The following is a 27,555-nucleotide window of genomic DNA, read 5'->3' on the forward strand; positions in this document are numbered from 1 at the left end:
CAAAACTAAAAATTCAAATTAAAAATGAAAAAAATTCCTGTCTACACTGGATTGTCCGGATAAAATAATGTGAAAAAAACTACTAGAATAAACTAGATATTGGTGCGGTGTATTTTTATGCATATTAGTTAGCTTGAAATCAAGTCTCCCCTGCATGTCATGAAAAGTGTTACTTATGTATCTGTCTGACAGACTTTCTCCCTATGTGAAACATTCCAAACCCGAGTCCATTCAATTCCATTTACGTGGTTCCATTTTTAGTTAGTATGTTCCCTTAGAAGGCAGCTGCGCAGACATTAAAGTAGCTCACTAGGTTTTGGAACAGTCGTACATTACTCCTACTTGTGTAATAGACACAAACATTCTTTTTATTAACAAAAAATATTAGTAAATTTTAAAATTAGCATGTCATTGCCGTAGAATGCTGTTCAATGTAAGTTCATGTAGTTAACTAATGTCAACAAATAAAACCTTATTGTAAAGTTTTACCATATACTTATTAAAATGGCACCCTAGTTTTCTTGTAGAAAGTCCTGTAGTCTCATTATTTGTCTTTTCTCTGGTGTTTTTTTTTTAGCTGGTAACAAGAACAAAGAAGATCTTTGTTGGAGGGCTGTCTGTCAACACCACCATCGAAGATGTGAAACAGTATTTCGATCAGTTCGGAAAGGTGAGTTCAAGGGCTACTACTTTTCTACTTTCTTATTTCTGTCAAAATTTTGTTTAGTTTCTCATGAGCATTTTCCAACCTTTTCTGATCCTTAATAAACCGGCTGTATTTAGTGCTGTAATTTAAGACTTCTGTATGACAATCATATTTTTGTTCATCAGGGCAGGTCAAGCTGCTTAATACCATTTAAGTAAATGGTTATGTAAATGTAGGCGGTTTTATGTTAATGAGCTTGTGGTTGTGATGTCATAGATGTCATGATGTCACACGATGATTTGCATCTTAGTTTCTATAAATGGTTGTAAATATATTAGAGTATGTCTACATAGTACAACTTTATAAATGTATATGTAGACGCACACACACACATGCGTGTTTACTAAGCTATCTAAATGGGGGCATTTCATAGATGTAATGGTTTTTATACTGTACAAACTGTATATTCTCTCCGATTACACTAACCCTACACCTAAACCTACCCATCACACAAAACTTTCTGGATTTTTACATTTAAAAAAAGACTTTACCGGTAATTACTTTATTTTTATACCAGATTTACAAATGAGGAGGTCCCTAAAGGGAGGTTTTTGGAGATTTTGTCATGTTTTGGTGACCTCTGGGTACAAATTTGTCCCCAAAATATAGTTAGGTAGGCACACACGCACGCACGCACGCACGCACACACACACACACACACCAGTTTTTAAAGAACCAGAAAAACAGTTTTCTGTGATATGTTTATAATATCACCCAATAATGTGTTCTTGATATTGGTGCTTTCTTTGACATTTCCAATAATAAAAAGGTCACGTATATTTGTCTCTGTTTTGATGTACACAGAACACATGATATCTCTTTTATGCTCCATCTGTCTCCACTTGTCCCATTTGTTACTGTCATATTCGATGTCAGGGGTAAAGAATTGGTGTCCCAGTTGGAGTCCTTGTGTTGCTGCTCTTTCTTTCGTGCAAGAGCGGCCCGCTGAGTTGAATAGTGGACAACAGGGTCTAAAGAAAGAGAAGAGCATATGAGTAGAGGCAGGAGACGAGTGAGGGAGGCAGCGTCGCCTTCTGTGGATAGAGGGCAAGAGAAGAGAGTGAGAGAAGGAAAAAGAGTAAAACACACACTACAAAGGGAAGCTTTAAAAGTGGGTGTCCTTTAAAATTGTCCTAAACTAGCCAGAACTATTAGAGTAAAAGGGAAACTAAATAGACACAAAACCACTGGTGATCATGATCATGTTTATGGTTGATTCTTTATTCGGGAAAACCTTCTGACCTTCAAATGTAAACTACCCTTCAAAAGTTTCATGTTTTTGTAAAAAGTCTCTTCTGCTCACCATGGCTGCATTTATTTGATCAAAAATGCAGTAAAACTGGGAAATATTATTACAATTTAAATTAATGGTTTTCTATGTGAATATATTTTAAATTGTAATTTTTTCCTGTGATCAAAGCAAAATTTTCAGCGTCATTTCTCCAGTCTTCAGGGTCACATGATCCTTCAGTAATCAGTCTAATTAGAGCTGCACGATTCTGGATAAATTAAGAATCACGATTTTTTAGTTTTTGTTTCAAACAGAGATCGGGATTCTCCCACGATTCTGAACTGACAACTTAACAAAATAACATGTAACTTACTAGAGGTTCTGACAAAATGTTAATTGCTGCAGTCTATTCAAAATGTGTATTTAATTTGAATTAATTATTTGAAACTAAAAATCAGTTTGAGTGAATGATTCAATGACTCACTCTTAAATACTTGTTTCATTATTGGATGAATCAGCGTATTTGAACTAATCTCTTGAATGAATGATTCAATGACAAACATTTTTTAACAGTCACTTGTCGCCACCTACTGGTGTAACAATCTAATTGATACAATCGTTATTTGCAAAGAGTAAATGATGACATAATTTTGGTGAACTCCCTTTAACAGACAGGTGAAATTAACGTTTTTGAATCAAGATCAGAATTTTTCAGTGCTTTAAGTGGTGAAAATCATGCTTTTAATGTTGTTTATATGTCTGTGGTGTTTTTAATATGCTTTAAGACAAACCACAAATTCACAAGTCAACAGCATTGCTGAGTATTTTCTCCTTAAAACTGCAGTGAACCAAAGTCTCAAAAACGTTAGTGTTTCTGATGTCACAAACTACCTTGTAACCAATCAGATCAGCGTGTGATCATCAACGAGTGGCTCTCTGAGCTTGTGTGAGTGAGTGGAGGCGGGGTTAATTTGCATATTCATAGAACCACGTATACTATATCAAGCAAGGGAGTATAGTTACAGTGAAGCTATTTTAAGGCATAATTTAACCATAATTCGATCATGACGTGTGGTCACTACAGAATCACACTTATATAAAGTGATACTTACTGTAGTAAATGGTGTGAAGGTAGGATAGGGGGAATGGAGCGAGGATGTGAAGGTGCTGTTGGGAAAGGGGGAGGGTCTCAGAATCTAAACTGATGCAACAGCTGCTGCCCCCCCACCCTCTCAAGCTTGTTTCCACGGTGACCTGCTGGGCCTATTGTCTCCGCACACATCTCACTCTGACACCGGGTGCATGTGGGCTCTTTTTTTTTTCAAATATGTAAATGCACGTGTGGATTCAGTGGTGTACACTCTCGCAAATGCGTATTAGTGGGTGTCAGCACCTCGTGCACCTGTTGGGCTGCTGAAGACAACATAAAATCAGTATTGCTCCTATATAAACTACCGTTCAAAGGTTTGGAATAATTACCATGCTTTACTGTTTTTGAAAGTAGTCTCTTATGGTCATCAAGGCTGCATGGTCACATGATCCTTCAGAACTCATTCTAATATGCTGATTTACAACCAAAACTGAATGATACTACCAGAATCCAAGCTAACAAAAAATATTAACGTTATTTATGAATGCTCTCTGAATGATTTAAAAAAATGTTCTTGGTTTTGCGAACGTCAAGGAAACATTCCATTTTATCATTCCACAAACTTTATGGGAACGTTGCTTTTGAATGTTCTCGGAACATTCCGAAACAAGTAGTAACTAAATATTTCAGAAAAAACATTCCATGAACAATGTATAAATAATGTTTTTATGTTAACATTATTAAAGACCAGATAACTTTGAAGTTTCTTTCAAAAACAACAACAATCAAATCGTAATCATTTCATACTTTTGACTGGTAGAGTAAAATCCAGCCCTACATAATGTCCCACTGAATGTTTTGTTTTTCTCATAAATACATAAATATACAGAAGTTAAACGTGTTTCAAATTCCATTTTGAGCATTCAAGCACGGGAAAAGTATGTGAAAGCAATCTTGAGGCAAGGTTAAAGTTTACAAAGAAGGGATTTTTCTACATTTAATCTGTGAAAATATTGTGCTTCTTCTCCGCACTCCTCTCACTCAGCGGTTGGATCAGTATCAAAAACCACGGTGCACATGCACTAGCGTATGTATCCGTTCACAGTATTTGGTGGGAGAAGCCCTTGTTGCCGTGAACACAATCTGGCCGCTCGAGCCCGTCCGGGAAAACTCACTGCCCTCCATTGTCCCGATCTGTTAGGCACAATCCAAAATGGTTGGAATATGATCAGCCTCACAAAAGCGAAGTACAGTGAGAGTCCAAGCGCTCCGACCCACAACAATGGATATAATGAAACATTGAGAGGGAGAGGGCCAGTGGAACGGACAGACTGGAAAAGTTAGTCTCCAGTCAGCCATGAGAGGTGTCGATTAGAGAGCTTCACTGGACCTTTTGTCCGCTGGCCTGTTTAAAGGGAAAACGAGTGATGAGGAAGGCATAAAAATCAAGTTTTATCTGGAGATCTTATATCTTCTTCTTGTTTAATAAAACAGAAATGTGACACTTGGCGGTTTTTGGAGAGGACAGAGAGTGTGTGTTTAGTTTGTGAGATGACTTTATTCTGTGTGCTCATCCGTGGCGGTGTAAGCAAACATGTTTCCAGAAATCCCTAACATTTCTTTTGTAATGTAATGTGTCTCAGCTGTTTCTCGATTTGACATGTAAAAGGATTTTAGGTTGTGCTGGAGCAATATTAGCTGTCATCTTTGAAGGACTGTCTTTGGAGAACTTTTGCATTTCACTTTTCTCTTCCTTATTTTTTTATTAAAATGTATTTATATTTTGACAGTTCCTAAACCTTTTATTCTGTTTAGGGATGCTATATTTTTTTGCGATGTCCTTTAAGTCCTGTCAAATCGATTTATCGCAATTAATCACATCTAACATAAAAGTGTGCGTTTATATAATATATGTAATATATATTATACATTATACACACACACACACACACACACACACACACACACACACACACACACACACACACACACACACACACACACACACACACACACACACACACACACACACACACACACACACACACACACACACACACACACACACACACACACACACACACACACACACACACACACACCTAAAGGATTATTAGGAACACCTGTTCAATTTCTCATTAATGCAATTATCTAATCAACCAATCACATGGCAGTTGCTTCAATACATTTAGGGGCCACTGCTCAAGACAATCTCCTGAACTCCAAACTGAATGTCAGAATGGGAAAGAAAGGTGATTTAAGCAATTTTGAGCATGGCATGGTTGTTGGTGCCAGACGGGCCGGTCTGAGTATTTAACAATCTGCTCAGTTACTGGGATTTTCATGCACAACCATTTCTAGGGTTTACAAAGAATAGCTTGTACAAAGCTACAACAGCAGAAGACCCCACCGGGTACCACTCATCTCCACTACAAATAGGAAAAAGAGGCTACAATTTGCAAGTGCTCACCAAAATTTGACAGTTGAAGACTGAAAAAATGTTACCTGGTCTGATGAGTCTCGATTTCTGTTGAGACGTTCAGATGGTAGAGTCAGAATATGGCGTAAACAGAATGAGAATATGGATCCATCATGCCTTGTTACCACTGTGCAGGCTGGTGGTGGTGGTGTAATGGTGTGGGGGATGTTTTCTTGGCACACTTTAGGCCCCTTAGTGCCAAATTAGGCATCGTTTAAATGCCACGGCCTACCTGAGCATTGTTTCTGACCATGTCCATCCCTTTATGGCCACCATGTACCCATCCGCCACCATGTACCCATCCTCTGATGGCTACTTCCAGCAGGATAATGAACCATGTCACAAAGCTCGAATAATTTAAAATTGGTTTTTGAACATGACAATGAGTTCACTGTAATAAAATGGCCCCCACAGTCACCAGATCTCAACCCAATAGAGCATCTTTGGGATGTGTTGGGAACGGGAGCTTCGTGCCCTGGATGTGCATCCCACAAATCTCCATCAACTGCAAGATGCTATCCTATCAATATGGGCCAACATTTCTAGAATGCTTTCAGCACCTTGTTGAATCAATGCCACGTAGAATTAAGGCAGTTCTGATGGCGAAAGGGGGTCAAGCACAGTATTACTATGGTGTTTCTAATAATCCTTTAGGTGAGTGTATATGTGTATAATATATAAAACATATATTGTGCAAACACAATTTTATGTTTGATGCGATTAATCTTACATTAGCGATTTTCTTTGTTTTATTATTTTTTGGCTTCAGTCTGATTAGACTGATTTTGTAATCATATAATGGCAGGGTTTCTTTTTTTACGATTAAGATAAACTAACTAATTATAATTAAGTTAACTTTTTTACATGCCAGTTTACAAAAGTACAAAACAACTAAATATTTACTTTTTCAGAATGCAAACATGAGTGTCTGTGTAAAACGCACTGTAATGAAGTTTTGGTGGGAAGGAGGAGGAGGGAACTGGCGCAAGTTCAACGTTAAACTTCATAACATAATCATAACATACATAAGTTCCTTGGGTGTTTTGGGTTCTTTCTTACTGGGTTATTTGGGTTCTCTCTGGAAGAGGTTGAAAGTGGACAAGCTCAATACGTTTTAGACCCTGTTTACACCTGTATTTAGCATCGTCCATTTGAGATCCAATCGACCAAAATTTAATCTTAATACCAGGTGTGAACAGGTCCTATGTGTGGCTCGGGTCACTCTTCAGTCTAAATCCATGGCATTTTTCAGTCGTTTTATCGTCTGCCATGTAAATCTCATTGCTTAGTAAAGTAACAACACACCAAGCCTCACCATTTGAGGTATGATTCATGTTCATAGAACACACGGCCCAGGATTGTTTGTACGCCAAAGTTTAATACTCATGGATAGTGGTTTGTTTAAATCACTAACCTCAAGTCTGATCAATAATAATAGTAAACACCACACCACATTCAGTACTCAAACTTTTAATTTTGATAGGCAGATCTTTTAGGGATGCACAATATATTGGTGACGCTATCAGCAGCATTATTTTTTATCATTTGTAATTTGGCATATCTGCAAAAAGTTGAATTTATTTTTTGTAATGCCCAGTTTAAAAAAGAGTTAGGCTGTTCATATAATTAAATTCTAAATATAAAGTTTTGATGCCTGGTTTCATGTCAGATTCTAGTTTGGAGCTCTAGTGCGAATGTTTTTAGGGACAGAAACGTCTGAATCAGTATCGGTTTATCTGTTATTGGAATAGTTAATGGGTGAGTAGAACAAGTTTTCCATCTCTTTCACCTTGTCAGTAACTAATAAACACAAACATCACATTGAACATTTTTCACATCAGACACATCAATGCTAATGCTCACAGCAGCTGTCGGTGCACAGTCTTCTCCTGACTTTGCAGTGTCATTGGATTTGGAGGATGGGGAGGGGGTGTTTGTGGGATTGACTCAATGAAGGAAAGGGTACAACCAGGTTTCAATAGGAGGGGGCAGGAGAGGGTTATAGTTAAATGTCAAGTCTAAGAGTGTGTGTTTGACAGCGGTCTATCTGTGCTGAGAGTGTTTGACCTTTCCCATGGTCATTTAACCAGGTGGCACTGAAAAGAGCTACTCGGTCACAGAAATGTTGGCGTGTCATGTGACTCTCGAGCGCTTCGGCTCACACAGACTGATTTGACGTATAATCCCGAAGAAGAAGCCATCAGTCAGTAAATAATAAGGCCTCAGATCTGGACAAGAGACAGTTAACAGTTGCTTCACGATGCTCGTGTTACAGGTTGTGTTGAGTTTCATCAAACGATCAAAAGCAGGATATAACTGTGAACAAATTCACACAGTCATTATCAACTTTAAGGTGTGGTGTTACGCTAGATGCAATTACATCAATATTGAGTTACAAATCATATTAATATTACTATAATCAAAATGAATGTTGTAATGTTTGGGATATATTTATATATATATATATATATATATATATATATATATATATATATACTGTATGTATATATATATGAAATCAAGAAAGAATCTCAATGTGAAATATTATTTCTCTAGGTCACGTTGGCCACAATTATTGGGACTCAATTATTGCAATGTCCTTTTCCCAAGATAACAGCTCTGAGTCTTCTCCTGTAATGCCTGATGAGTTTGGAGAACACCTGACACGAGATCAGAGACCGTTCCTCCGTACAGAATCTCTCCTCTTCAGTTTTTTGTTGATTTTGATGGTTGCTGATTTGGATCGTTGTACTGATGGAAGATCCAACCACGGCCCATTATAAGATTTCTAGCAGAGGCGGTCAGGTTTTGATTTGTTTATCTGTCGGTATTTGTTACAATCCATAATGCCATGTATCTGAACCAGGACCTCCAGCAAAAAAATAGGCCCACAACATTAAAGTTCCAATTCTTTTGTTTTACTCGTTGTGATGGATGATTAAGGGAATTTGGCCTTTGTGTTTCCTCATATTTATACTCCTGTGGAACAGGAAGTCATGGCTGGATAATTTCATGCTCTTAGTCGTTTGCTTAAAAAAAACCTAAATATGAATGGGAATATAGGCTACTTATATTTTACTCATAAGAATCTCTAAGAGAATTCCAATAATTGTGGCCAACATACATTGGAGAAAAACATTTATTTCATAATGTGACTCATAATTCCCCCCACTTTCAGTTGTTTTACGTCAGTTATACTTCAGTGAAAGGTTAGATTTTGGTAAAAAAAAATTATGAAAGATAAAAAAATATATATATATATATAATATATTTTAATTTAATTTAAATAATAAACACATCTACATTATCTAACCTAAAGCTTCAGTTTAGTAATAGCGATGCTTGATGCTAATAAGCAAATCTTTGACAAAGTAATAATATTGTTTATTAGCCTAACTGTAGGCTGTTTATGGTTGCAACATTATGATCAAAGATTATTCTGTAAATGAATGACTGAAGCAGTAATATATAATTTAACCGATGTACAGTCACAGGTGAAACATTTTATAATGGCTTTAAACACAGCCCATCCAAACAGATTTTAAATCTATTCATAACTGTTTTTATTGTGGCGGTTGATTGTACAACGTCTAATCAGTTCTGTCTACAGCGAATGCTATTATGTGTAGTCTTATGTTAGATGATATTGTGCCTGTTGATGGGTAGGAGACTTGTCGATTTTTATACGGCAAATTGAATTTAAAGTTCTCTTTTCATTTGCTATCCTGACCGTGGCTTCATCACTGAAAACATATTCCTCTCTCTTGTCAAAGTTTATTCTTCCAGCACTATTCATAACAGCCATTATCCAGCTCCTCGTCTCTCTCTCTCTCTGTTCTATTCATGAAAGGAGAAGCGAGGGAGGGGGTCAATTCTTCTAATTGAAATTCTTTGCAGAGTCTCCATGGGAATAGTAAACTTTGGAGAGGGTTTGAAGAGAAAGGGGGGAACAGGACAGAGAGAGTTATTGAAAAGATTTACCCCCGCAAGCTGAAGTCGGGAGGGAGCGGACTGAGAGATTCAGGGAATCAGGCTGTTCGTGTAAACTACGGCCGGTGGACACCGATGTCTGTTTAATGAGAGAGAGAGAGGAGAGAGAGAGAGAGAGAGAGAGAGAGAGAGAGAGAGAGAGAGAGAGAGAGAGAGAGAGAGAGAGAGAGAGAGAGAGAGAGAGAGAGAGAGAGAGAGAGAGAGAGAGAGAGAGAGAGAGAGAGAGAGAGAGAGAGAGAGAGATGTTTGCACCTTCATTTTGTGTCTGAGCCGGTTTCACTGTTTATTCTCCACAAACAGTTTCGAGGGTTACTGCAGTCATTAAAACCCTAGAAATGTCAGGGGATTTTAAGACCTGGAAAAAATCTTATTGTGAATATAAATTTGTCAAGTTATACTTTGCTCTAAAATATTTTACCAGCTTGAGTTGCTTCTTGTGGAAAATTATATAAAAAAAAAATTCCTCATCATGTAATCACATACAAGGGAATTTTAAGACTTGGGAAAGTCATGGAAATAAATTTTTTTAGTTATATTTCACTCACTAAAAATATTTTATTAGCCTGAATTGCTTCTTGTGTGTGCAATCTGTAAAATGATTTAAAAAAAATCCTTAAATAATGAATCATCACACAAAACAGGATTTTGGGATTTGGAGACCTAGAAAAGGCATGAAAATTTCTACAATTTTGTCAATAAGTGTTTGTCTAGTTATTTCATTCTGAAAAATGTGTAAAATTATTTTTTAAAAATCCCTATCATATAATCATGCGCATCATGAAAATCACTCGGTTCCTTCACCATTAAAAATTAAGGTGCAAATTAAATTAAGCATTAAAATTAAGCATCATAGAAACTTTGAAGTTCCATGAACTTTTATTTTGTACCACAGACAGTTGTGCCACTCTTTTAGTTAGCTATTTGATGTCCAGTGTAACATCTGGGTTGTGAACCGCTGATCTTATAGAACCGTATACAATGAAAAAAACGGCTCTACAAACAGTGTTGTTTGCTTAACCTAAGGTGCATTAAAGTATTCAAAGTCCCCTCTTTTATTTCACCCCCTTTCTTTTTCTTCCATCCATATTGTCTTTCTTCTCTTTCTCTCTGTCCATCTCTTTCTCTCTCTCTGTTCCCTCCTCCCTCTCGACCCCTCCATCTGCTGCCCCTCTCTGTTTCTTCAGAGCTTCACAATAGAGTCTCATGCTGGGTAATGGCTTAGAGTGTCTCATCCCTCTCTTTTGTGTGTGTGTGTGTGTGTGTTTTGTCTGCAGGTTGATGACGCGATGCTAATGTTTGACAAAACCACCAACAGGCACAGAGGTAAGGCGGCATTCAGGCACGCACACACGCAAATGCACACGCTCGCGTTCAAAGCCTCGTTGAGTCATATAATTATACAACAACAGTCAAGTGTGTACACGCTTCTGCAGTCAGTCATTCAGGAGCTGATGTTACCATCTCTTCTCCTCTCTATTCGTCTGGTCTGGCCACTTCTCATCTCTTCTCCTCTCTATTCGTCTGGTTTGGTCTCTTTTCGTCTCTTCTCCACTCTTCTCATATCTTCTCTTTTCGTCTCATACTGTCTATAGTCTCTACTTGTGTGGTCTCTTCTCCACTCTTCTTGTCTCTTCTTCTCTATTCGTCTCGTCTCTACTCTTCTCCACTCTTCTCTTTTCGTCTCGTCTCGTCATCTCATCTCTTGTATTTGAGGAATAATTTAGTGCTCAAAGGTTGCTCATTTACAACTCAGGAGATGTAATGAAGTACTTATTTATACTTATCCTTCAGTATCAACTTCATCTCAGACGTTTCTCTTAAAGCTCTTTATTTTAGGAGAATTAATACTCAAGATTTAAAAATAAAAGACAGAATAAATGATCTTATTATAGTAACATTTAATTGATCAATAGTTGCTCTTTCATAGCTCATAGTTCAGTAGACGTAATGAACTTTTATTTAATTTATATTTCAAGTATCAACTTTGTCTCAGATGCTTAAATAATTAGAAAAACTTATTTGTGATTGTGTATTTTACCGCTCAAAAGTTGCTTAACACTCAATTGTTGCTCAACTTGCTTAAATTTATGCTTCATTTAAGCTTTCTTTTGAAAATATAAGATTAAGTCAGATCAAACAGGTTCTCTGATTAAAGAAAAAAAATATAGATCAAAGGGGTTGGTCTTTCATAACTTAATGTGATATTTGAGATCTTGTCTGTTCTCATCTCTTCTCAACATTGTCTCATGTCTACTGGCTCAGAGGCATTGCTAAAGTTCATGTAGGGTAATAGGGGTTTGATGTTGGTGAGCTGGTTAGTAGTTCAGAGGTTAAACCGTCATGGACCTGGGAAAGGAAAGCCTGATAGACAGCAGGTGGGCGGAGTCTGAGTGTGAGTGACAGATGAGTGGGCGGGATCGAGTAGGACAGGTAAGTGCAGCAGGTGAAGAGGTAATCTCAGGAAAGAATGGGCTGAATATATGAACAGATGTAAACAGAACAAAGAGAGAACAGCTAATGAGAAAGCAAAGGGGAAAATTGATGCGAGGATTGGACTGGGCAAAATAAACATGCTCTATGTTAAGATTCTGTGAAAGCAACGTCATGTTTGTGATTCGTGTGCACTTGCTCTGCAGGTTTTGGCTTTGTGACCTTTGAGAATGAAGATGTGGTGGAAAAGGTCTGCGAGATCCACTTTCATGAGATCAACAACAAGATGGTGAGTGTGTCCTGCTATGAAAGACTGTGTGAAAACACCTTTTTATAAAGGTTTAAAAGACACTTCATATTCAGTAACAGACCAAATCAGATTAGACCAAAACTTGAGCTGAATTGAGCTGGATAATGAACCTCTTGTCTTCTATAGAGCAAATCAAATTTGTTTAATTATTGATGAATTTTGCAACATCGACACTGACGTTGAATCGAATCGAATCATCATTGAACTAAATTGTGCTGAATAATGACGCTATTCATTATTCTCATATTTGTTAAAGTTTGCATCATCGATTCTGTTATTTGCTTGCATTGAGCCAATCTCTATTGTATAAAGCGCTATAGAAATAAAGGAGACTTGACTTATTTCTGTGTGTGATGACTGTCTTCGGCTCTGTTTGAAGGTGGAGTGCAAGAAGGCGCAGCCGAAGGAAGTGATGTCACCGACAGGTACGGCGCGAGGCCGGTCCAGGGTGATGCCCTACGGCATGGACGCCTTCATGCTGGGGATCGGCATGCTGGGTGAGTCGAAAGATGGAAAACGCAAATCATTTCAGTGAACTCAAACACACACACACACGAGTAAATCAAGCGTTCAGTCCTGTCTGATGAGAGTCTGGTGTCACCTGCTGTTTACAACAGAGAACTGCACTGTGGGATTGTTAGTTTGCCAAAAATCAGAGCAACAAATGTCACATTATGCAAAATTTGATTATATATATATATTTTTATACTATACTATACTGGCTGGGTGAATTTACAAAATAAACATTGCAAATTACATCAAATGTTATTTTACAACTGTTGAAACGGGGGTTTTATTCAGAACATTCATTCACAGTTCATAATTTAGCAGGCTCTAAAACAAATACACAACATTGCAAATTTCTTACTGCTGGAAAAAATGGATAAATTAGTGAAAGTAAATAAATAGAGAATTAAATTCTGAATTCGTAACAAATATTGTAGTAAAATATGAAACTAATTTAACACATCCACTAAAAACACTACTTGATTAAAAAACATTGAGCAAAAATGACTTTTATAGCTGACTTAATTGTCATTTTCATTAGTAACTGTGGAAGAAAAGATAACCTAATCTTCTTTATTCTTATTCTAACTTTTTATTATTTTTATTCTTACACCTGTTATGATTATTTTGTGATTGTTTTTAAATCCTTTTTATTGGAAAGCACTTTACAACAGTGTTTGAAAAATGCTGGTAACACTTTACAATGACGTCCCATTAAATAACATTTGTTGCAGTTTTTTATTAATCTTCGTTAACGTCAGTTAATAAAACAACTGTTCATTTTTAGATCATGTTATCCCAGGTCCATTAAATAACATTAACAGATACTTAACTTTTGACTTTAATAATGCATTAGTAAATGTTGAAATTAACATTAACAAAGATTAATAAATGCTATTAAAGTATGTTTTATTGTTAGTTCATTTAGTTAACTATTGTTAACAAATGGAACCTTATTGTAAATGTGCTATATAAATAAACTTGCCTGGTCTGTATTGATTTTCAGGTTACCCAGGGTTCCAGGCGGCCACCTACGCCAGTCGTGGCTACACAGGAATCACACCAGGATACACATACCAGTTCCCAGGTAAGTCCTTCCCTCGTTTCTATCCGTGCAGAACTTTCACAGAGCCAGTCATCCACTCCAATGTCAAAATGCATAATTTACATACATTACAAATCCAGAGAAATTAAAAATTTTTCCCTCTGATCCGACAATTGCAATTTTGTTTAATGGATTTGATCAAAACACACTCACAAACACAGTAGTTTTTAAAGCTGCTTGTAGATTTCATCAGTAGATTATGCTTTTTTGCCATGGTATCCCACAAGACATTTTAAAGAGAAATAAATATTTCCATCTGTCCTCCTCAGCACTATTCGGACTATAACTGTTTCTCAGCATGACGCCAGTAAAATAAGTTTTGCATGGTTCCTCTGATTAAACAGGAACAGCAGAAATCACACTTAATCAGTAACATGACCTTTTTCCCAAATGGCATTGACAATAATTGATAAATGTCGACTATCTGTCGCTGCCAATAAAATGATCCGTTGCCTCTTGTGGGGTCATTTATTAAACGCTTTGATTGACTATTAAACTAATTTGATAGCGCTTTCAGCTATAACCTGTTATGGATAATATTATATACACACAGACACAGACACACACACACACACACACACACACACACACACACACACACACACACACACACACACACACACACACACACACACACACACACACACACACACACACACACACAAACACACACACACACACACACACACACACACACACACACACACACACACACACACACACACACACACACACACACACACACACACACACACATATATATATATACAGTATATGTATGTACCAACAAAATATTAATAACTGATTATGTTGTAGTCAATGTATTATTTTTCTTGGAATTATTTTGTTTTTCAATGCATTTTTTTGCATAAAATAAAACTTGTAGATGTGTTTTTTTTGTCAAATAATTTATATATAATAAATATAATAATAAATAAATGAATAATAAATATCCAGACATAATTTTTGGCCACTACTATATATATATAAAATCTAGTGAATTAAAGGAACTTCTCAATTGATTATTTTCTTGTTATCTTGATGCATGCAAACCAAAAAATTATTTATAACAAATGAATGATCAGTGCAAAAACAGATTCAAATTATGAATCAAAAGTCAAATTAATATCATAAAACCAATGATACAGAATCTAAACTATGTGACATTTCACCTGTAAACAACTACACTCATCGCTTTGTGTGGGATGTGTCCCTCTCTGTGTTATTTTATATTCTTAGTCACTCTCACATGTAAATATCCATGCAATTGTTTCTTGGCATTGCAAACTCTGTATCGTTGCATGATACTATCACACTGTCCAGCAATGCTAACCTTTGTGCGTTACCTTCAAGTTTTTCGCTCCATGTCTCAACACGCTATACCTTAAGATCAGCGATCTAACGACATCCTCCCGTTTCTCTCTTCCTTGTGCTTTTTTGTCCCTCGTGTCCTTCTGCACCTCAATCTGTCCCCTTCCTTTTCACGTGTGTATCAGCTACACCTGGCTGTAAGTCTCTTCCCTGCGTGTGTTTCTGTGTGCATACACTGCCTCTCCTCTGAAACGTCAGTATGTTTGTGTAGATAGGACTACATGTGCACTGCAAAAAATGTTCTTCCTCAGGATTTTTATCTCGTTTTCCAGTGCAAATATCTAAACATTCTTTATTCAGGATACATTTACTTGAGAAGCAAAATCAAATAATTTTTGTTTTCTGTGAAATCTATCAAAATTAAGTGAGTTTTTGCTTGAACTTTTCCTTTGCATTAAGTTTCTTTTTCTTACCGCACTGGCAGATAACTTAAAGTGAGACTTAAACCCGCTTTGTATTGTTGCAGTGTCGGTAGTTTATGTAAATGAGCAATATTCACTCGTTCTCTGTGTTACCTGGACTGAGAAATTCACGTTTATTAGTCAGCAAAAGTCTTTTGACAGCTTCGGGTCTTTCATCAAAACTACAGATTATACTTCTGCATTTCTGTACCCCCCCCCCCCCACGGACGGTCGGATCATCAGAGGGTTATTAACAGGACTCCAAGCGACTCCAGTGGTTTAACCTTAGTTTTATTAAGCGACGCGATTGCTTTGTTTGCACAAAAAAAAATATTACAAAATATTAGTCTCCAACGTGCACAAGACCACCACGACCCATGCGTGTTTTGTTGACGCGAGAGCCGATGTTGTTGTGTGAACGTGCGTCATATATAATTATTTTGTAAATAAAGTGGTAAATTGTGTTTTTTTGCACAAACAAATCACTCAAGTTAAACCACTGGAGTCACACGGAGCAACGTGATTAATTAATGACAGAATTTTCATTTTTGGGTGAAATAACCCTTTAAGCGTAGGGTGAACTCAGGGTGATTGCCATTAAAGGGTTAGTTCACACAAAAATGAAAATGATGTCATTAATGACACATGTCGCTCCAAGCCCGTAAGACCTCCGTTCATCTTCAGAACACAGTTCAAGATATTTTAGATTTAGTCCGAGAGCTTTTCGTCCCTCCATTGAAAATGTATGAACGGTATACTGTCCTTGTCCAGAAAGGAAATAAAGACATCATCAAAGTAGTCCATGTGACATCAGTGGGTTAGTTAGAATGTTTTGAAGCATCGGAAATACATTTTGGTCCAAAAATAACCAAAACTACGACTTTATTCAGCATTGTATTGTCTTCCGGTTCTGTTGGGGATCCGCGTTCACGAGTCCGCAGTGACGCTGATGACGTAAGACGCTGCTGACGTGTATCTGGTGCGTCCGTGTATTCGGGTTCAAATAAATATGGCTGTGCAAAAAAATGCAAGTCTTCCTCTGTGTGAAAATCCTTAGACATGTTTGTGAAGATTGTTTTGTTTCCAGCGTGCGTCTCCCTCAGACTGTAAACGAAGCTCGAGCGCACCAGACACACGTCAGCAGCGTCTTACGTCAGCAGCGTCACTGAACGCGGATCCACAACAGAACCGGAAGACAATACAATGCTGAATAAAGTAGTTTTTGTTGTTTTTGGACCAAAATGTATTTCCAATGCTTCAAAACATTCTAACTAACCCACTGATGTCACATGGACTAATTTGATGATGTCTTTATTTCCTTTCTGGACAAGGACAGTATACCGTTCATACATTTTCAATGGAGGGACAGAAAGCTCTCGGACTAAATCTAAAATATCTTAAACTGTGTTTTCTCTAGTCAGATAGCACTGATTTCAAACATTTATGTGCCTTTCTGCTGCATAGGCAACCAAGTTTTATTTAAAACCCATTTTGCCAGCAGTAAAGGACCCCTTTAAGTTTAAAATATTTTTTCAGAAAACAAGTCTTAATATCTTGTCATTTTGCATCAAAAATAACTGTATGTTGATTTGAGAATTTTTTATATTTCTACTGGAAAACAAAAATATATATATGCTGGAAAAAATACCAAGTAAGAAAACTATTTTTTTGCATTGTGTGAGTGTGTGTTGGTGTTTTATCTCTGAGATTGATTACGCTGAGTTTATTCACAAAACACTCTTTCTCCTTTTGTGTTCTAGAATTCCATTTAGAACGGACACCCCTTCTGACTTCCTCTCACCCCCAAGAGATCACAGGTTAGTTCTCATCAGGCTTTACGCACGCACGCACGCACGCACGCACGCACGCACACACACACACACACACACACACACACACACACACACACACACACACGCACACGCACACACACACACACGTCTGGTTCGCTATCTTTCTGGGGACTCTCCATAGGCATAATGGTTTTTATACTGTACAAACTGTATATTCTCTCCCCTTACACTAATCCTACCGCTAAACCTACCCATCACAGAAAACTTTATGCATTTTTACATTTTCAAAATTCAAAGTTTAGTATATTTATTAAACCATTTCCCTCGTGGGGACTGCTGGCTGGTCCACACAATGTAGGTGATCTCAGGTTTTACTATCCTAAAACGACCAAATGTCCCCACAATGTAATATAAACACAGGCACCACAAATACACACACACACACATGCACGCACACACACACACTCTTCTCCTTTGTTACAATTAAAGATTGTTGCCTGCAGTCCAGGACAGAGCTGCAGGGTTTCATTTCTGCACTGCCACCAAAAGTGTTACAGTCAGCGTACAAATGGTGCATATATACAGTACCGGTCAAAACTTGGGTAACTTAATACCTTTTTTTTTAAGCAAGGATGCTAAAATTGATAACAACTGACAGTAAAGACATTTATAATGTCATAAAAATATTTCTGTTTCAAATAAATGCTGTTCTTTTGAACTTTCTAATCCTGAAAAAAGATGTATCACGCTTTCTACAGCTGTTTTCAACATTGATAAGAATCAGAAATGTTTCTTGAGCTGCAAATCAGCAAATTATATGATTTCTGAAGGATCATGTGACACTGAAGACTGGAGTAATGATGCTGAAAATTCAGCTTTGATCACAGGAACAAATTACAGTTTAAAATATATGACAATAGAAAACAGTTATTTTAAAAGGCAAAAATACTTCACAATGTTACTTTGGGATGTTTTTACGGTACTTTTGATCAAATAATATATATAATTTCTCTAATGTAATGCTTCTGAGTGTAACTGAATATTCAGTGTTTCATAATACATAATGTTAGGCAGGACTTGATTTTAGCCATTGGTATTCGATTAGATCATGAAAAATTACATTATTAGTTCCTGTCCATGTGACAATGGTTACATCAGCAGAATAGTCGGAAATGGAGGAAGTTATTTATTACATTATTTATAATTGATTACATTTGGATGTATTTCTAAGTAAAACAGGATATCGTAGTAGGGTGTGACTGACACCTGCATGTGTTTGTGTGGCTTCTTGTCACCTGAATGAAGTGTCTCTTTCTGTCCTTCAGCCATTCCACTAACTGCCTACGGACCAATGGCAGCGGCCGCAGCTGCAGCGGTGGTCAGAGGTGCGCAAAATCAGCTCTATTATGGTTGTTATATGATCTTTTACTTTCAGATTTTGAGATTTTTTAAACTCTTTCCACTTGTAAAGTACCTTCTGTGCGTTTGAGACATCTGTCTGTTGTCTGTTACCGTAGGTTCCACCCCGTCACGCGCCGCTGGGTTCCTGGGCACCAGCAGCCCTGGGCCAATGGCAGACCTTTATGCAGCAGCCAATCAGGATTCAGTCAACAGCTACATCAGTGCGGCAAGCCCCGCCCCCAGCACTGGGTTTGGACATGGACTTGGGGTAGGTACAGTCAGACATACAGGCACATACACAAACATTTATAAATATAACTTTACGGTCAAAAGGGACATAAGCATCATGAAAAGTAGTTAATGTGACTTGAGCTGTAAATTCTAAGACTAAAACTGAAGTTTTATTAAAAAAAAGTACATAAATACAATACTTTAATAATTTATGTGCCCCGTTAAAAGTGCATTATTATTTATTTTACCAACTATTATATTGTTATTGCATTTTATTATTTGGATGTATCATTGTTTTTGCCCTGCTATTATTTTAGTTTATTTATATAATATTGTAGTATTTAAAAAAATATATTTTAAATTAATATTTTATTTTTAGTTGTAGTCGTTGTACATGTGCTTTTGTCTTTCTATTTATTTTTTTATATTTCTATTTAGCATTATTATTTTTGTTTTTCAATTAAACATATCGGCTAAACTTAGATGCCATGGCAACATTTCTGATTTTGTTACTTGAAATAAAATAAAATATTTTTAAATAAAAACTTACTTTTTTATTTTAGTTAGTTGTAAGGAAACATTTCTCATTTTCATTTAGTTTAACTTGATGTACTAAAATAAAATGAAATAAAAATGTATGAAAGTATATGCGCATATTTAAAAAAACTAATGAAAATGACAAAAACAACAAAATTACTAAAACTTTAAATAAAATCAAAACGAAAAGGAAAAATGTAAGAATAAAAACGAATTCAAACTATCAATACAAACTATAATCTTAATGATACTAAAATATCACAAAACCCCCCTGCTAAGAACAGACATTCAAATTTGGGTCACGTCACACTAGTTGAGAAACAACTTTACATCTCAACACATTTTGTACAGAAGAATTACAATATGCGTTGAGGAATGAAATGAGGAATGGTTAAAAACAAATATTAGGAACAAATGTTAGAAGTAAAAATTAAACTTTTAGAAGTAAGAAAAGCGTAATCGACCAGTCTCTATATATCCGGTTGAATGTGTTTTCGACTTCCTCTGGAAGAGCGTTTTAGACCCCGTTTACTCCTGTATCTAGCGTCGTCCACTTATGATCAGAGTTGGGTATAACGCGTTACAAAGTATTCTAATTACTTTTCGTGATAATGCAGTAATGTAACTCATTACATTTAAAATGTATGTAATTTGATTACAGTTACTGATGTCAATAAAATTAAGTTACTTGCGTTACAAATGTTTTGTTAAGAAAAAATATTCAGTAAAATGCATTTCTAATCACGTTTGGCCGGCTGCGCCAGTTAATGACCATGCGCTTTAATGAAAGGCGCTTCATGAGGCACACACGCACGCACGGTCTCTCGCTCTCTCCCCCTCCGCCGTGCGCGCGCTGTACGGTTTGGAGCAGAGTCTCTTCTGTCTGGCATGCGCGCTCTTGCTCACTTGCTCTAGCTAATTAATTTGTGGGCATCAGGGAGCCGCTATCAATATGCGGGAGACTCCCGGAGCTTCCGGGAGACTTGGGATGTCTGCAATATTAAATTAAGAAAAGAACTGAGTTTCTCTTTGTAGTGTATTCTTGTAGTATTAATAGGTTTTCAAAGTAACTTGAAAGTAAAGTAATTAGTAATCTGATTACTTTTTACATGCAGTAATCAGTAATGTAATCAAATTACAATTTTAAAGTAGTAATTAGTAATTTGTAGTGGATTACTTTTTTTGAGTAACTTACCCAACACTGCTTATGATACGATCGACCAAACCGCATCTTAATAGCAGGTGTAAACAGGGTCACAGGAGTCTTGTATTGTACCGGAACATTCCTTTAAAATCCCTCTTTCTCTCCTCTAAGGGCCCTTTGATTGCAACTGCCTTCACCAATGGCTACCACTGAGGGTGTCCTATCAGCATCCGGCACGGGATGAAGAAACTCACGAGCTTGTGAACCACGAGCGCCGCTGACCACGTGATGTGCTTACGGGACGCTCCCTCCTCACTCCACTCTGGAGTTCCCATCTTTTCTTTTCCTCCATTCTCTACTAACATCACTTTTCTTTTTCCTCATCCCGTATTTTCTTCCCGACTTATCCTGTTTATCAGCGACTCGTGTATGATATGCTGCCGTCTGTCTTTTGAAAGAAAAAAAAAATGAAGAAAAAAAAACATATTGTTTGATTGTACGTGCGGAAACACGCGAGGAATTCCGTTTCTCCGGATTTTTATTTGACAAGTTTTTCTGCATTTGTTACGATGTCTTTGCTGACTGTGTTTTGATGTTTTTACTGTACTCATGCTGTAACGGATGATGTCGAGAAAGACAGAGAGAGAGAGAGAGAAGGAGCAACGAAACTGGAAAAAAAGTTCAGGATTTGTCTTCCTTGATGTTTTATTAAGCATTACAAATCTAAACAACACCGAACAAAGACATGAGAATGAATCAAATTTGCAAAAACAAAACGACAGGACAAAAATGTATATTTTGGTAGTTTTTACACAGCATTTGTAATGTTGTAAGCTGAATCGGTTTGATATTTTTTCCGTAAAATTGGTTTTTATACGACAAGCAATGGGCCTCGTTTACGAATTTCCTGCGTGAACCATTCTACGTGTTGAGATTTACACAGGAGTTCGTTCTGCTCGCGCCGAGGCTCATTGTTCAGCTTCTTTTTGTAGATACTGTATATATTGCATGTATTTTGGGAGGGTTCAGATGAGCGATGGACTGGGGGGCGCGGGAGGGTGCGGGTCCTTTATGGGTTTTTAACATGCAAACGTCTTTCTTCAAATTGAATCTTGTATTTCTGAGATTCGCATCATGACTGATGTGGGTCTCTGGTTGTGCTTCTCTCACTTTCGACTCCATTTATACTGACAATTTCTCTAAGATAAATGTTGTGATGCTCTTTCGGAAACAAAATTTTCCTTGGGCTCTTTCGGTAGCACAAAGTGCTTCAGTTTCCGAGGTTTTTGCATGAATTCGGAAGCCACATTTCTAATGTTTGCCGTCACCTACGAGGCATCGAACCACATCCCTGAAAAACCAGGTTTGGTTTTCCAAAAAGAGCAAATGATTCGGTCCCATTTTAGGGAAGAGGAAGGTCGTAACCAGTTTAGTAGCCTCATTCGGAAGGGCACGGCTGCTAGGCTTCTTCATGCTGTTTTTGGAAATATATATTATATATATAATTTTGTTGCGCGGTGTACTTCTTCTTTCAGTGTACTTTCCCTCTCCTTTCTCTTTGTTTTTTGACGGTACACTGCTGTTTTTTAAAGAAATGAAGGACACATTTACAAAGCAAAGGAGTCTGAGTGCTGTTACATCTCCATTTCTATCCTGTCGTGGTTGTGTGTGTGTGACGGAGAGAGTGTGTGTGCACAGCGTAGACTGAAGTATGGATGTACACGTAGCTAGTTTACATGCATTCAACTGCCACCTTTGAAACTGTCTCGTCTCTGCCGGTAATGGAGGAGGACGTCTGTGACATCACAGCTCTAACGGAGGCCTTCTGGGAAAAATTCATTAACAATACGCATTCAGAGTGATTTAAGAGTTCATTTAAGTTGGCAACATTGGATTTGACCATTGATTTCTACCTATTCGCAATAAGATTGAGTCTTCCGTTTGACATGTGTAGCCTCTTTTTGGAGCAGTGGTCACTGTGACGATCCACAAACTCCAGCTGACAGGGACGCCTCACAAAACTACTGCACGGCACACACTGTAACTATTTAACCAACAAAAAGCAATAAGTTATTCTTAAACGCAAGTAATAACGAACGCCGTTAGCGGTGGTACGAATATAGCGGCGATTATGTGGCATTAAGAATTATTTTTCAGAAAAAAAAGCTATATTTTTCAAGATCCGTTTTAACCCCTTTGAAAGTTTCTGAGATTTTTACAGTACATGTTTTGTTTGGATGATTTGTAAAAGGGGCGGGGCTTGGGGATCAGCAGCAGAACTGGAAAGCAACACTGTGACCTGATGCTCGATTACGCTGCTCCGCTGTCCCTTTACTGTATTTTTTTAATTTTCACCTCTGGAAATTTTCAAATAAAAAGATCCTAATAAATTATTTTAAAACATTCCATTTGATGGCATCTGTATTCATGTTTTTCTTTGTGGATTTGCACAGAGTTTTAGTAGAGATTGTCATGTTTTGGTTGTATGCAGAATGGATTGTGCTCTTATGAAGTTTTATGAAATCTCTTATGAATCTCACTTTGTAATCTAAATCTAAAATATCAGGTTAACAGTTAAATAGTGTATGTAGTTTTTCCAAAACACTCATATAATGTTCCATTTATTTTACAATATTGTAAACCCTGAACATTGAAATATTTCATAACTAAAAATTGAATATAAAATTGTTGAAATAATACTAACAATATTATTATTTTAGTCAACAAAATTTAGGAATTATGGAGAATATATATATATATATATATATATATATATATTTGGCTGCTATCCAGTCCAATACAGAAAAAAATAGTGTTAAGTATATCTCTAATATCTGAGGATCTTTTGAAATATTATACAACACAAAATATTTAAAAATACATTTAGGTTGTAATATTAACAGAACATGAGCAAAAATGTGTTCAGCCACAGTTAATATATATATATATATATATATATATTATTTTAAGTCATCCAAATGAAATAATTATTAATAAAATGTTGACTGCTTTTACCTAACTATCCAGTCCAATTCAATTTCAGAAAAAAAAAAATATATATATATATTACAATTATGAAATATAATAATTATTATTTTAAAATATTAGTAAAGTCATCATCACTAAGGAATTATTAATAACATGTTGGCTGCTTTTCCCAAACTACTAGTTCAATTCCATTTCATAAATAGTGTCCAAACCTTTGAGTTCTAGTCTATAAATTATAAACGTCTTTAACATTTTTTTGTGAATTTTCAACTTCTGTATAGCTTTTGAAATAAAAATTGTTTTATTTAAATTAGCAGGAACATACAAAGCACTAAAATTCTGAATATGTGTCATACCACAGTTTTATGGTGTTTGTGGTCTACTCATTTTCAATGAAAAATAGAAATGTAGATATTTCACATTGCAAAAATGTGTGTGGTTTCACAGCTGGTTTTCAACATTTAACATTCACAGTAGATTTCAACCATTTCATAACTATCAGATCTAAATACTCAACGTTGTCAGTTTCAGCTGACCATGAAGTCGTTGTCCATGAAGCTTGCAGCGTTCCAGTTTGTCATAAGCAAACAAGTGAGACGCCATCCAAAATGTGGAGGCATGGGAACAGACGTGTTTGACCTGCCCCCTCCTGCTCTGATATGTCCATCTCTGTCCCATAACACACACACCTGATACCCTGTGACCCCAATACCACACACACACACCAGTTTCATCACCATTTCTGCATTTGACCCTATTATTACCGTCCTGGTGTCATTTTACAGATTGATTTGCTAATCTATCAGATAGAAATGTCAGTACAACTGCGGAAAATCGGAGAATAACATACACACACGTTTTGCTGACTTGGAATCAGTCCGTGGGAAAGTGTCGCCCATATTTTTGTCTCATCTCCCTTGCGATCCCATTACTCACAGGTTCTTCTTGGCCAAACACCCTCCCACCCCATACACTCCTCATTTCATCATTCTTCTTGACAGCCCACACAGCCCTGCTGGATTTATTCCTCTCTGTTAACTCTGTTTTTAACTGGTTTCTCTGTAAAAGTTGTTTTTTGGGGGACATTTGCCCATTATCAGGAGTGTTGGCCTGCCATCATGGCTCCGGCCGGCTCACAGACGGATGTGAAGGGCTCTCTGAACGGGAGTATGGATTTGTATCACCAGTGGTTCGGTCCTACGACCCCACGACCTCCTCTACGAAATTACCTGGTCCTGACCATCCTCACCTGCTTCTGTCCTGCTTACCCCGTCAACATCTTAGCCCTGGTGTTCTCCGTCATGGTGAGTTCACCATCAGACCTCATGACTCGTATTGCACCATCAATAAGTTATGACAACACATGTTTTTACATTGCTTTAGCTCATCAAAATAAGACATTTTCAACTTTGTGTTATAAGTTAAACAAGATTCAACTCAATTTATAAGCCAGTTTAATGAAATTTAAGTTGAAATGATTTAATCATCCAAGTTGATTGTACTTAAAAATGTATTGCAGCAACCTTTTTATATTGATAGTTCAGTTAGTGTCAAGTATTACTATCATTATTGATCATACTTAATCAGTAATGACTCTGAATATTAAACTTGTATCATAACTCAATATCTCTTTAAGTTATTATTCCTTAAATGTTGGGGTTTGTTGAGGATAAGTTTGCTTGTTGATTAAGGAATCACGATTGTAACCTAGCAGAGGATAAAATAGGCTAAAGAGGATAAATATCCCGAATATTTATATTTAAAAGGGCCCACCCATATCTAGAGATATATCACAGAGATTTAAGTGTTAGGCCAGGCTTTCTAAAGAAGAGGCTGTGGTTTTGTTCTTCCAGTTTGAATGTTTATTATCAATAATATTAATATTCACATATCATCAAATATTAATATTGTAGTAAACTGTGTGAACATGAAACTAAAAACTAGAATTAGGATCATTTTGGGTTTGACTGCTGCAGATTTTAGTTTGGCAAATTTAAAAACACAAATCACAAAGGAAAAAAAACTTGTGTTGTAATGTATCTTCTCTCTTTTATAGTCCAGAAACAGTTATGATCAGGGAGATTATGATGGTTCGAGTCGTTTAGGGAAGATGGCGCTCTATGTGTCGATCGCCTCCATCATCATCGGCATTCTCATCATCGCCATCTTCTGCGCTGTGCATTTCAGCACGGTAACATACTGTTAATACTACACATACTGTTACAGTGCTGTCAAATCGATTAATCGCATCTCATATAAAACTTTGTATTTATATTTATCCTAACATATATATATATATATATATATATATATATATATATATATATATATATATATATATTAGTTATATTCCATAGGAATATTTCAATAAACATTATAGTATAATTAAAAAAAATATTTCATATTTCCTTATTTATATAAAAAAGTATAGTTCACCCAAAAATGAAAATGATATAATTATTAACTCACCCTCATGGCCATTGAAGCCTAAACGTTTATGTGTAATACTGCATATATCTTTTTGTAATGTCTATTTGATGATTTTCTCATATAACACAATAATGACTTTAAATCATTTTTGGGGGGTTATTTTTTTCTCATCCAAGTTTGATGTGCGATTAATTAATGTAATATAGTAGATTAAAAATTGTAATCGCTTGACAGCCCAATTGATGAAATGTAAAAGAATGAACCTGTATGCTATAGTAAGATATTTTAAAAATCATTCTTTTTTGACTCTTTAGAAAAATGTTTAAGATGACGGTTTTTCTGTCCTCTGGAGGAAGGACGTCCACTGGGTCAGTGTGTTTACTGAACTGAACAGAACCAAGATCCGTTCTCCTCCGTCTGCAGGAACATGCTTTTACAATATCAGAGAGAGAGAGGTAGATGGCAGGGCTTGAAAAAAGTTTTAAAAGCAATGTTTTACAGACGATCACATTCAATGTATGCACCTTGAAATCCACACACATGCTGAATATGCACATCATTTTGTAACCTATGCATGTCTATTCTTTTTCAAAATAATTTTTGTGCGGTTGAAATATATAGCTAAAGATTTCAGGGCTGAATGTCTCTGCAAAAAAATGGTTAATAATGACACTAACCAGTGAATATCATTAGAGCGCATCACACTGTTTACAGTCTTCAAGTCTTAACTGGTCCTATAAAACTAATCACTGGACATGGAAATACTGAATATGTAAATATTAATCATTTTGGCTTGGTTTTACTCTACAAATAGACCATGAAACCAATGATAAAGGTCTTAATTTTTATAACAACTTTTGGAGTTTTTAAAAAAGAAAATAGTGATTATTTATTTATGTGCTGTCAAATGTTTTACAAATTCAAAGGACACTAATTTGGAATTAAAAGTTTTGATGAACTTGTCCTAATTAAATAATAAACTGCATTTATAAGGCACCATTCATTCAAGCTCATTTTGCACCAATAGCGTCACCGAATGGAACTGCAAAACTAACCAATATTAATATCACAATAATAATAATAATAATAATAATAATAAAGTAGTACTTTCTTTGTGAAAGCTAAAAAAGTATAACCTAGTATAAATGTGTAAATAATTGAACAAGAAATTTACATTTTAATAAAACCATATTTATGTAATTTAATAAAAAGTCATAACTTGCTCCTCTATTAGCCAATTCATTCATCACTTTTCAAAAATCCAACCATATATTTTTTTCTAACTTAATTTTACTCAGAAACATAAGATTATGGAAGTAAAATGAGGTTTCACATTGACTTTTAAAGTTATACTTTATAGATCAAATAAGATATGGGTAAACTGTAAATGATAGGAGGATATTGAGATTAA

At 36.3% G+C, this 27,555-nt stretch overlaps 2 protein-coding genes across 4 annotated transcripts in view; both read left to right on the forward strand.

Annotated features, from left to right (window-relative positions):
* Window positions 1–23,134, forward strand: part of LOC143749247 (RNA-binding protein Musashi homolog 1-like) — a 46,882-nt gene extending 23,748 nt beyond the window's left edge. For 2 of the 3 annotated variants that reach the window (XM_077241778.1, XM_077241780.1), the window contains 9 exons: window positions 578–670; window positions 10,771–10,819; window positions 12,133–12,215; window positions 12,616–12,733; window positions 13,750–13,830; window positions 17,381–17,437; window positions 18,739–18,822; window positions 18,931–19,082; window positions 20,898–23,134. In XM_077241778.1, coding sequence (XP_077097893.1) covers window positions 578–670; window positions 10,771–10,819; window positions 12,133–12,215; window positions 12,616–12,733; window positions 13,750–13,830; window positions 17,381–17,437; window positions 18,739–18,822; window positions 18,931–19,082; window positions 20,898–20,939 — 759 coding nt within the window. In that variant the 3' untranslated portion in view covers window positions 20,940–23,134. The remainder of the gene's footprint in view (window positions 1–577; window positions 671–10,770; window positions 10,820–12,132; window positions 12,216–12,615; window positions 12,734–13,749; window positions 13,831–17,380; window positions 17,438–18,738; window positions 18,823–18,930; window positions 19,083–20,897) is intronic. The other variant, XM_077241779.1, reaches the window with a different exon arrangement.
* A 1,536-nt stretch (window positions 23,135–24,670) lies between these two features.
* LOC143749249 (transmembrane protein 233) lies at window positions 24,671–27,200 on the forward strand. The gene is made up of 3 exons (XM_077241781.1): window positions 24,671–25,018; window positions 25,771–25,905; window positions 26,459–27,200. Exons 1-3 carry the CDS (start codon window positions 24,833–24,835, stop codon window positions 26,468–26,470), a joined length of 333 nt encoding a protein of 110 aa, XP_077097896.1. The 5' UTR covers window positions 24,671–24,832; the 3' UTR covers window positions 26,471–27,200.
* Window positions 27,201–27,555: the final 355 nt, after the last annotated feature.

The sequence above is a fragment of the Siphateles boraxobius genome, unplaced genomic scaffold (assembly GCF_051911475.1).
Source record: "Siphateles boraxobius isolate OS27281-9 unplaced genomic scaffold, OSU_SipBor_1 24, whole genome shotgun sequence".
NCBI classification, from domain to species: domain Eukaryota; kingdom Metazoa; phylum Chordata; class Actinopteri; order Cypriniformes; family Leuciscidae; genus Siphateles; species Siphateles boraxobius.